This window comes from Hypomesus transpacificus, chromosome 18 (assembly GCF_021917145.1).
Source record: "Hypomesus transpacificus isolate Combined female chromosome 18, fHypTra1, whole genome shotgun sequence".
Lineage (NCBI taxonomy): Eukaryota > Metazoa > Chordata > Actinopteri > Osmeriformes > Osmeridae > Hypomesus > Hypomesus transpacificus.
Window position 1 is genome coordinate 10,569,858 of NC_061077.1, and position 11,983 is coordinate 10,581,840.

Here is an 11,983-nt window from a genome sequence, read left to right on the forward strand (position 1 = left end):
TAAAATATTTTCATTTGTTACATCCCACAAATAAGTGAACAAGCATGAACTAAAATACAAAACGTACTTGCACTATGTGTGTCTATAAGATATGCATGCACTCAAACACATAACAACTCTTGACAAAAGCTCATGAAGAAGTTGAGTTGTTTGTGGAATGCAGTGGCACATAATTTCCAGCAACCCAACCCCCACTTCCCATTCAACAGTGTGAGACAAATAAGCAGTCATCTTGTTATCTTTGAAGCCTCACATCTCTACCTAAAGCCTATGTAATTTATGCTTCCTGTGTGGAAGTTCTTGGATTTTATATGTTCACTCAGGTGTTAAAACCTTTCATCAATTCCAGAAAAAAAAATTCAGGCTCTAAACATGCTGTTAATATAAAATTATACTAACTTTTGTATGTATCATGTTAAGAACACAGTTCATAATTTGTAATAATTTTAGAGTTAGACTGCATATTGTGGCAAATTACAGTTTAATTCTCCCAGTAAATCTAATTGAGTAAATTCATTCTACCAGCATAGAACAATCATTGTGTGTGCCATTCCAAATATTTGAAACATTGCAAAACAATGACTGTTGAACACACAAAAATAACTTCTGAGCTTCAGTCTGAGGAATATGTTGAAACGCCTTTACCTCAATGTCTATTCTTAAAGTTGACAACAAACTGTGAAAGTAAAGCTTTGGAAAGATGTTATGATATAAAACTGATACAAAAGAAAAGCATCTCAATGCTATGGACTGGTTGGCAAAATCCTTTGGTTTACCTGGATGGCACTGCCCCCCCCCCTAATTTTTTAATTTATAATACAATGTTAAACCATCAAACAACTTACAGCCTACATGTGACAGTTACAGTTCACTGTATAAAGGAGAGCAAAGCAGAAAACAAAGTAGAAGCAACTAAAGATGGCACAAAATAGGTACACAGTCAAAATATTAAGAAGGCTTTTGTTTCATTTTAGTTGATTTATTAGGATTTGCAGCAGATGTTGTATGGACGTCTCAGTGTTTAACACAGGGTCACTCCTCAAGAGAATGCCCTTTTCTTCATGTTTCTGCACGATAATAAATAGTAATTTGGCAGGCAACCTTCTGCAATCAATCACTCGTCAAAGAGTGTGATTGGTTAAAGGCCTATGGACGCTCACACAAGCAATCCACTTCACACAAGTTCTCAGTAGATGGACAGTTAGATCACAATGTCTCAGATACCACCCATACAACAGAAAAAGTTACTTAAATTATAGATGTATTTTGTTCAACTGCATAGTAGGGTCAAATCAACACTTCATAGTGCAGGAAATAAACACATTTCATAACAATCGAATGAGAATTAATACCACTGCACACATCATTTATAGGAACACATAAAAGGAACGCATGTTCTTTGTTTAGTTTGCTCTGATGAAACACTTTACAAAACAAAGAACAATGTAGTTAATGATGGGCATAATCTGTCAAAATATATTTATTTTATCTCTTGTTTGTATTTTCTAATCATAAGAAGATCAAAAACCAAGTCAAAGGGGTTGTTTTGAAAGCATTCATTAGTGTTCTGGCTCTTCCAGTGCCTCCAGTTCATTTGGTTTCCGTATGGCATCCTCCTGTAGCACAAAATACAGTCATATTTTAAAACACACTGGCTTTTCCTTTTTTTTTTACTCACAATTAAAACCACAGCGATGTACTTATAAAGTATTTGTATCAGCTTTTTCTGGTGTAGATATATCTGTAAATGCATACTGTAATGTTTTTAACTTAAAGTTGAAAAATATAAATGAAATTATTGCACTTTGAATCTGGGTAAAGAAAATAACGAGGAAACAATAATTGAAAGTTAAAATAAAAACTATATCCTCTTCAAGTCTATGGAAATTTCACACTGATGTGAAATATCTCAGCCTAGCCAGACTCCGTTGTGCCTTTCATGTTTTACTGAGTGCTAAAAAACACATGTTCAATTTACAATTCCTCACCAAGTGTTAGGCTGTTATTGTTTGTCCACTACAAGCCCTGCTGTTGCTGCCCATTGTCAAGGGTTTGTGAATGTCTTAATGGAAAGTAAGAACCTCTGAAAACTTCAATGCTCTCCTTGTCTCTCTTCAAATAAAGGGAATCACATAAAAAAAACACATCTCTTTACTACATCATAGGGCATTTGAGTGACACATATAAGCTTACGGAAATGTGGTCACAATAACTGCTTTGTTCTGTCCTCTGCAATGTGGTTCTTTCTTTGTTGATAGAAATAACATGTGGTATAGTCAATTTAAGTCTTTTTCTTGTCAAAAATGTGACTGTGTAGATCTATGTGCACACACATACAATGGACATAGGACAGGTCAAGGTTTTCAAATACCATTACCATAATGCTTCCATGTTCTCTGTTGAAGAAAACAGCTACATTTAACTCAACCCCAACTTACACAATAATATGAGTAACGTACCGTAGACAGGATAACCTTTGTACAAAAAGGAAGGAAAAGTTGTATGGGTGAAATGCCCATTAATGCATTTGTTTTTAGCTACCGAAGAGAAACATAGGTAAGTAAGCGCCTTTTTACTCAAATATTATTAAATATTAGATGAATATATTATATATTAGTACTAAAACTGCTTGTGGTTAAGATTCTGTGAGGTGGGAATCTGGTACATTCACAACTGGAATGTTACATAATGTTTGTGACTGAATGTTTTAGACAGGTCAAGGTAATTCCATGGCCTCAGAACCTGTAGAGCGGTGTATGCTTTTCTTTGAGTAAGAAGTCAACCCCAATCACATGTGTCCATTCTCAAAGGGCTATATAGGCAATATCCCTTTGGTTCCCACAACTGCAGATTTATGATGCAAGTGCACACAGTTTGGATTGTTTAGTTTGAAAGCAGCAGAAACAGTGTATTCAACCATAGTTCTTATTGGGGCAATAAACCGTCTAGACAACACTCCTTCCTTTTTCACCTTTAGTCCTTAGTAAAAAGCATTTGTTTTTTAAATGCATTGCTTTTTTCTCGTAACTAACAGATGAGACATTATACATGTAATTTCCGCTCTACTGTATCTAATAAAACTAATGCTGTCATTCATCTCGTTCATGAATTTGTATTATTGTAAACAATATAAAACTTTTATTTTAGCTTTCAATATTTGTATGTTTCATTATAAAGATGGGGCTCCAGAGATGTAAGGTCTAACATTGGAATTGTGGATCAAATAGTATTTGAATCTAGACATCTTGAGGGTGGATACGAGTTTAGGCAGTAAACATAAATACCTGTTGTACAACACCATTCAAACTTTCACACACAAACACACACAGGCTGTAGGCACTGACAACACTAAGGTCCATTTCAAATAGGAATCAAATTGAATTTTGACCCTGGACTTGCCATATATTTGGAGACATTAGAGTAAAAGTGAAGACAATATAAAATATAAAGATATAATAAGTGTTGCATTGTGGGCCAATATACTCTGGTTAAATCTGGCATAGTATTAGGAAATAGACAATAGAAAAATATACAAGTTAACACTAGGCCTATATAATGGCTCAACGCATTTCGTAAATAGTCACGGCGTCTACTTTATAGTGTGCCTTACAATACCAAAAAGGGACACATTTCTGCTTTTCAGGTGACTGTATGCCGAAAGGGTAGGTCATAGCAACAAACTTACTACCCTCCCTCTACGATTCCATCCAACAGTATCGCATCTCCCGCCCCCTCCTGGCACTCTGCTTTTCTCATCAATGGAACACATTTGAATAATGTGTAAGCACTTGGACTGGAGCCAATCAGCTGTCAGAGGACCATGATAAATCGCAATGCATTATTGATAATAATAATTACTTTGACATGCGCATTTCTACTTGTGGAGCTAATTTTCCAACCCGAAGAATTTGTAAAGAAGGAAAGGAAATTGTGTTACTATTTGCTCTCGATGGTTGCACCATGTCGAGGCGCAAGCAAGCCAAACCACAGCATATCAATTCCGATGAGCCCGGGTCCTCAGAAAACGGTGAGTTTGCATTGATAAACTTTTTTGCGGACATGTTATATTAATATAACGTTACAGGTTAGGAAATATCTACATTTTCTTGGAAAGTTGTACGTTGTTTCCTTGCACTTTGACCTGAATGACGACCCTTGGAACTGACCATGTTATGGCGAAAATAGAGAAGGCGAGTTGTTTGATAGCAGCAAATAGGCTTATTCAATTACAATTGGCTATAACGTGTTCTGAAGTTGAATTGGATTTTGTGATGGAGTCAATGGCATGGCAGTACGTTTAGCTACCTTCTACTTGTGCATCAGAAACAATATCTAATATAAATGACTGGGCTTGATTTACCGATTGGTATTGAGCATAATGTAAACGACTCTGCATTCTGCTAAACTTTTTCGAAGTCTGTAGCTACCTGTTGGGCTTGTAACAGGAGCAGCCTGTTTAGCAACACTGGTCACTTCTACGAACACGTTGCCAACTACGAACGTTGTGTGGCAAATTTCATTAGACACTTACGATATATTTGATCGATTTAGGTTTTTCCATTATATGGAAGTATTAATGTATTTGGTTTAACTACAGTAGGCTACAATACATTGCCACATTTTCCAACAGCACATTTATTGTCCGCATCTGATTAGAGCTGGGTTACCATTGCTTGCATTTGTGTTGGATTTGCTGTAAATAATGATTTGCTGTGACTTCGAACAAGAGGATTTTGCATAGCCGGATCATGTTTACAGTAGCATATGTAAAAAAAAAAGTGTGTGGGGGATTGGGATAGTCTGGTATACTTTTAGACAAAGGTGTCCGACAGAATGGTATGAAATGTGACTCTAGTAAGCTGACCTAAAGGCCATAAATCCCCCACTTTAATGCATGACTGTTTCCTTTCGTACATATGTGGGGGATGGAGTGTTCTGCTGAGAATGGGTGGGGGTGCGTTTGGTGGTGCCAGAATGTAAGCAACATTAATGGACATCTTTTGTAAAGGCCGTTTTTGGATATAATTTATGTAGATTTTTTTTACTTTATTTGACATGTCCGGTGACGTATTAATTCATCACTTTGCGAATGGACGTTCTTTACATTTGCACTGTAGACCTTTAGTGTTCTTTAGAGAATACGTTTTACCTCGTGTCATCAACTTAACAACTGGTCACTATGCAACTCCGCCACCAAGCGGCAACTCTGATGAATGCTGGACTGGATATTCGATTCATAAGTGTATTAAAAACGCAAAATAGTAATAGCCATCTGCCACGTTTGTGGAAATTAGTTTATATAAACCAGAGAAGGTACTTGAGGTATGTTTTTCTTTTTGAAGTTCAGATTGATATTAATTGGTAAGCTACCAACTACATTTGGTAGCTTGTATCTTTCGACAGATAAAAATAAATAAATTAAAACGCACCCTCCCCATAGACAGTTCTCATCACATTACCAGCGTTATTATTCCCTTATTCATAGTCATCTTGTTTGTCAATGAACGGATTCTGTATACAATGCCATTTGCAACCTCCCCCCCCACTCACAAGTTGCCTGGTGAGCAATTAACAAGTCGAACAGTTTCGTTGGAAGAATGCAAACAGGTGGTCTACCCCCCTCTTCACATAAGTCCTACAGCATTAGCATTTGACAATGCAACCGGTTGTGAAATGACCCCATAGTGCGTGAACATTAAAATGCCCACTTGAGGTATTCTATACTCCGGGTTCGCCAAAATTGTCTTTGCATGTAAATGACCAAGCGATTATTGCTTTGTCCTGAGGTGCAAATTTGGAAGGTCAAATGGTGACTGCCAATGATCCTGTTAACTGTTAGTTCTACACCCTGCGTTGTAACTGGACAGCGTGACTACTTTAGTGTTTTTAAACGTACCTTGAAGTTGCACTTGTCCAGCTTTAATAATTCGAGTTTGTCATTTGGAAAAGTTGGTGGCTGAACTATGCTTGAAGGTGGGCTAATGCGTGGAAAAGTCACATGATAATTAAGCTTGTCTTTTTTGCCTTGTATATTTTATTGACTGCATAATATTGTAAGACAGACCGTTTTGCATATCTGGAGACTGTGGTTAATGTACAATTGTGCCACCTGCTGGTACACTAAACACAATACATTTTACTGTTGAACTACTATAGTTTAATAGCTTCTTCGTGTTAAATTAATTGAACATGGGTGCATTCTTGCAACTATTTGGTAATGTCTTATTATTAACTATTTACTTTATTCCCCCCATATCAGACGTTCTACTGGATGGTCACGCTGAAGAGGATGGAAATGAGAGAAAGAGGTTCAGAATGGAAGATGCTAGAGTTTGCAACAAGTGTTGTGCCGAATTCTTCAATGAGACAGAATTTCTTGAACATCAGGAAAATTGCACTAAAGGTCAGCAGGTGGTCATCATGAAAGACTCTGATGGGAATGAAGTGCCAGAAGACTTCTCTCAAGGCTCTTCTGGTGCCCCCCAAAGTGACGATGATGGCCAGGCCAGCAGTAATCCTTTACCCAGTGTCCATCCAGAACCAGAACGGACAGATGAAGAGGTGTCCAAATCAAATGTTGAAAAGTTTTCAAAAGGAGGACAGGTTATGTCTGCCAGTACTGAGATTAGTTACCAGCCTTCACCCAAGTTACAAGATTCTAACGTCACCCTTGAATCTATGCCTGCCACCAAAGTAGCAGTCACCCAGCATTCATCCAGCCGTAAGTCTCCACCCTCCAAGGATACATTGCAGGCCATCCCTATGATTCTGGAGCAGCTAGTATATCTCCAGCAGCAACAGCTCCAGCAGATTCAGCTAACTGAACAGATCCGCATCCAGGTGGCCATGATGGCTCCCCAGAGTCTCCACTCAGCTGTAGGGGCAGCAGTGGACCCCCTTAAGGCACTGGGAGCTCACCTTTCTCAGCAGTTGTCAGCTGCAGCAGCCCTGATAGGGAAAAGAACAGGAAGTCAGAGCCTCTCAATGGAGACTATGAAACAGGGCAAACTACCTCAATCTAATGGCATCCCAACATCTCTGGCTGAGGGTCTAGGGTCAATCCCCTTAAAAGCAGATCTTTTGAAGGCAGTCCCAGACCTGGCCAGTCGCCTACCAGCTTTACTACCCCAGTCTCCAGGGGCCATGGCATTACCAGGCTCTTTTACTGGCCTCCCTGTAGGACTGGATCCTTCCAAAAAAGGGAAAAGCAAGGTCTCCAACATGCTGACTGAATCCAAAAGTAGTTCTGGGGATCTCTTATACAAGCACAAGTGTAAATATTGTGGCAAAACCTTTGGGAATGACAGTGCCCTCCAGATCCACTTGCGCTCTCATACTGGGGAGAGGCCCTTCAAATGTAACATCTGTGGAAATCGCTTCACAACCAAAGGAAACCTCAAAGTACATTTCCAGAGACACAGGGATAAGTATCCTTACATCAGGATGAATCCCCACCCTGTGCCAGAACATCTTGACAATCTACCCACCAGCAGTGGCATTCCCTACGGTATGTCAATGCCCATAGAAGAATCCAACATGGTGGACATGAAACCAGTGATTGGCCTCCCAACTCCAGGTTTCCACCAATCTCCACTCCAGGGCTTTAAGCCCCCCTTTGAAAGCTTTGGAGTTGACCCATTCTCTCAAAGGCCCTCATCATCAAGTAGTGATGGAGCATCAAATCCCTCCAACATGTTTGGTCATGAGATGGGCTCGGATCAAAACCAGGAATCGAAAGACCTCAAGGGAACACACACGAATGGCAATGGTCTATCCGAGCACACCTCAGGAACTGCCAAACTGCAGCAGATGGTGGACGGGCTGGAGAAGAGGACCAATGATCCCAACGAGTGTTACATCTGTCACCGAGTGCTCAGTTGCCAGAGCTCCCTCAAGATGCATTATCGTACTCACACTGGTGAGCGGCCCTACAAGTGCAAGATCTGCGGACGGGCTTTCTCCACTAAGGGAAACCTCAAAGCCCATTATGGTGTTCATCGGGCCAACACACCCCTCAAAATGCAACACTCCTGCCCTATCTGTCAGAAGAAGTTTACCAATGCAGTGGTCCTGCAGCAGCACATCCGCATGCACATGGGCGGACAGATACCAAACACCCCCATGCCAGACGACCAGTATGAGGCTGCTGACGCAATGGACTCATCTCTGCCCGACGAGAACTCCATGGATGCTTCTGGCCTTGATGGGAGCTTGGAAGACCCAGACACTGAGCTGGACACCCAGGAGAAGCCCAGTGCCTCCTTCTCAACACCAGCCACTGACGAGCAGCAGCCCCAGGCACCTCCCTCAATGTTTTCTAGCATCGCAGCCCTAGAGAATCACATGAAGACCATCACCTCGGCTCTCAACCTGAAACGCCAGACCAGCACAACCTCCGAGAGTGATGGACCGTCTAAAGGGTCACCCTCGGAGCCAAAGGAGCAAGAGTACCAGATCGATTGTAGTCCTGCCATCTCTGACTCTCTGTCCTTTCACTCCTCGTCACCGGTGAACAGCCAGATGGGAAGCAGCCAGTCAAAGTCTCCTGAGTTGGCAATTCCGGAGGATTTTTCCCATAATGGAGCTCGACTGGATTCAGACTGTGGCTCCCAGGATGTAAATGAGTCCAATGGAGCTCTTGATCTGACTGCACCCAGCAGCTTCACACCAAAGCCAATCAAAGAAGAACCTGGCCTGCCCTACTCAATTGGCGAGTATGGTAAGTTTTTTTTTTTTTAATCTACAATATTAATTTGGAGCTATGACCTGCTTTTACCATATGTGCAGTTCTGTTAATTAATATATTGAAATGTTCTTGTCATTTTTCTCTTCAGCTCCTAGCCATCTACCTTTCATGAGGATGCCCCCCAGTCTGGTCAACCTGGAGATGCAGATTCCCTCAGAGAACCCCCTGGGTGCCCATGGCTTGTTTGGCTCCCAGCTGCCTCAGGGGACAGGGATGTCGGCCTCCAGCGCTGCTCGCAGGTCCACCAAGCAACACCTGTGTAACGCCTGTGGGAAGAACTTCTCTTCAGCCAGTGCTCTGCAGATCCATGAGCGGACGCACACAGGAGAAAAGCCCTTTGCCTGCACTATATGTGGAAGAGCTTTCACTACCAAGGGTAACCTAAAGGTATGTCACAGGCATTTCTCCATTACCTTCTGACAACAGTTTAATATTTTACAGTCTGTGCCCTTCAAAAGGTGTATTTTGGCATTGACATTTGACTTGTTCTGTCAGGTCCATGTTGGAACTCACATGTGGAACAATGCGTCTAGGCGCGGTCAGCGCCTGTCTTTGGACAACCCCATGGCCTTGATGGCCATGGGATCAGAGTCGAAGGTAATGCCTGACATGATGCCCCCTCCTAAGGAACTGGGTCCTCCACCTATGAACTTTGACCAGTCTCTGTGGAACCAGTATGCTGCTGCTTTCACCAATGGGCTGACCATGAAGACAAATGAGATTTCTGTCATCCAGAATGGTGGCATTCCCCTTCCTGGCAGCCTGGCTGGGGGGCCTCTGGCTGGCTCCACTGGAGGCCTGATGAAGATGGACGGATCCCACTCTGGCCTGCCTGCCTCTGTGGCGGAGATGGAGAAGAACATCTCAGAAACATCTCAATTTCCACATTTCATGGAAGAGGGAAAAATTGCAGTGAATTGAGTATGAAACTAAGGAAGTTCTCTTTTTGTAAATCCATCACTGCGACGTCAGTTTTGAATGTTTATAGTAGCAAGGATATTGCTCGCCTACACTCATTGATGGGTACAATCAACGTGTGCTTTACAAGACTTTACGAAAGATGACCCTTGTTGAACATTCTCCGGTTTTGCGAAGTCTAGCTGGAACTCTAACTTTAACGGTGCAGCTCTCCCCCTCCAAATGAACAATGAACCCCTTAAACAAGTATTATTTTTAGGTTAACTTGATATAACTACTGTAGTTGTATTTACTGATTCTTTCTTTATAATATATTGCGGGTATTTCTGTGTGACATCTTTTTAGTCTTGTATCCAGAAGTTGAATGTAGGGCGTACTTGAAACTGCTTTAATTCAGAATTTTTCCCTGGTATACTTTGAAGAATTTTGACAAGCATTGGAAAAGCTTCAGGGTGTGACCGATAATGGACACCACTGTTTTAGTGTACATGATTAATATAATGTGGTTTTCTTTATTCCTCTGTACATGACTACTTGCCCTGCTACTGTGTGCCATAGATTTTATATAAAAGTTGTACAGTTCTGTAGTGGTCATTGTGCTGATTTGTTACTTTGGAGATAAATATTTGATCACTACATTTATTCACAGTTGCTCAAAGTTCTACTGAATAAGTGTTGTGTTCGTTATTCAAATTCGTTCAGGCTTGATTATTTACTTTGTCATCCATTTTGGTTGTCATTTGACAGAAATTCCCATTAAGTCAATTGTGGAGACTGAGAATGTGTCCTTTAAACAGAACCTCATGCCAAGTGCCTAGCTTCAACCTGAAATAATCATCTATTTTCTTTTTTTAACACCACACAATTGTAATGAAGGTTGTGTCTGTTAGACTGATACCATATTGTCCCATGTAGCAGTACTTTTTGTTCATTTCTATATATAAAGATCTGTTATACATTCTCTGCTTCTGATATTCCCTAGAAAAGTACAGCTTAATCTTTGGTTTGTTCTGTTCTGAAGAAAATGGAATGCTCTCAATCATGCCTGCACTTTATTTCCAATTTTTTTTGTAAGGTGACTAGTTACATTTCTGAACATCACTTCTGATTACCATATCGTAGAAGGTGCACATGAGTTTTGTAATTACCTTTAGTGTCCTTATAGATTTAAAAACATTGACTGCATCAATTTTAACAGGGAACTTCAGATTCCTGTTGAGTTACACAATGACAATGTTTAACAGTTTTTGACTGACTTTGATAACTGTTTTCTACATTCTTGTATTAAATATGGTAGCTTATATAAATGTTTTGTTATTTATATCGCACGGGGTGGTAAATCTCTACCTCATTCAGATTTTTTTTCTCCACCCCTTAATCTTAAAACACGGTCTGTACAATTAGTGATACACACTGCTTTCATTCTCTAAACCTGCTGAGTTGTACAGTAACGAATGTATCACTGGACACTTTACACAACTCAGAATGCTCCGATAGCTGTAGACTCCTGCTGTACCTTCCCCATCGATATGCATTTACCAAGTTGTGCCTTTAATTCAAGCAAACCATATCAGAACTGCTTTGAGGTTGTCTCTACAATTCTAGATAATGTTGAGCCAATTGGGCTTGTTTACAATGTAAATGTGTTTTTGTTCATTTTGTTCTCTTTATCTAAATGTTACTTTCTGGTCTTTTGAAATAAAAATCAGGGTGACTTTTTGAACATTGTCCTTGTATTTCTTACCCGTTGAACAATGGGTGTTGGAATTACAGGATTAAGAAAATTAGGCAAAATATTTTATCCTGCCATGAATCTTTCCTGTCCTCTTTGAGTATCATACTTTGCATATGGTTTACCTCATTCCGTCAGTCAGTTGTGGCTTCTTCACTCAAATTTGTATAGAGCACATCCATGATTTCCATCTGGTCCCCTTCAGATGACTTTATAGGAGTTTCCTGATCTCTTGTTTCTCAAGATGGCCAAATGTCTGTTTACTCCCTCATAAATTTGCATTTTCAACCAAGTTGATTTGCATTCTCACGGACCATGAGTCAATATGTTGTCTTGTCTCTTGATTGTCTCTCCCAAAACCCTGCAATAACATGATTGGAAGGATGACTTATTTGCATTCTTCAGGACACCATATTTTGATGCATTTGACAATCATACAAATGTCAATTTGGTTTAACTTGCATTTCAACAAAACAGTCAATACCTGTCAAATCACTGAAATATCACGGTCTTAAGATTGTTCCAAAATGAAATAACTCGTAAGAAAATTGCAGGTGTTTGCCCATTATCAATTACAAAACTAAGAC

General features: G+C 40.2%; 1 protein-coding gene across 1 annotated transcript; it reads left to right on the forward strand.

The window, feature by feature from the left end:
- Positions 1 to 3,766: 3,766 nt before the first annotated feature.
- sall4 (spalt-like transcription factor 4) lies at positions 3,767 to 11,376 on the forward strand. Its single transcript, XM_047039486.1, has 4 exons — positions 3,767 to 4,027; positions 6,260 to 8,719; positions 8,835 to 9,133; positions 9,242 to 11,376. Exons 1-4 carry the CDS (start codon positions 3,865 to 3,867, stop codon positions 9,665 to 9,667), a joined length of 3,348 nt encoding a protein of 1,115 aa, XP_046895442.1. The 5' UTR covers positions 3,767 to 3,864; the 3' UTR covers positions 9,668 to 11,376.
- Positions 11,377 to 11,983: the final 607 nt, after the last annotated feature.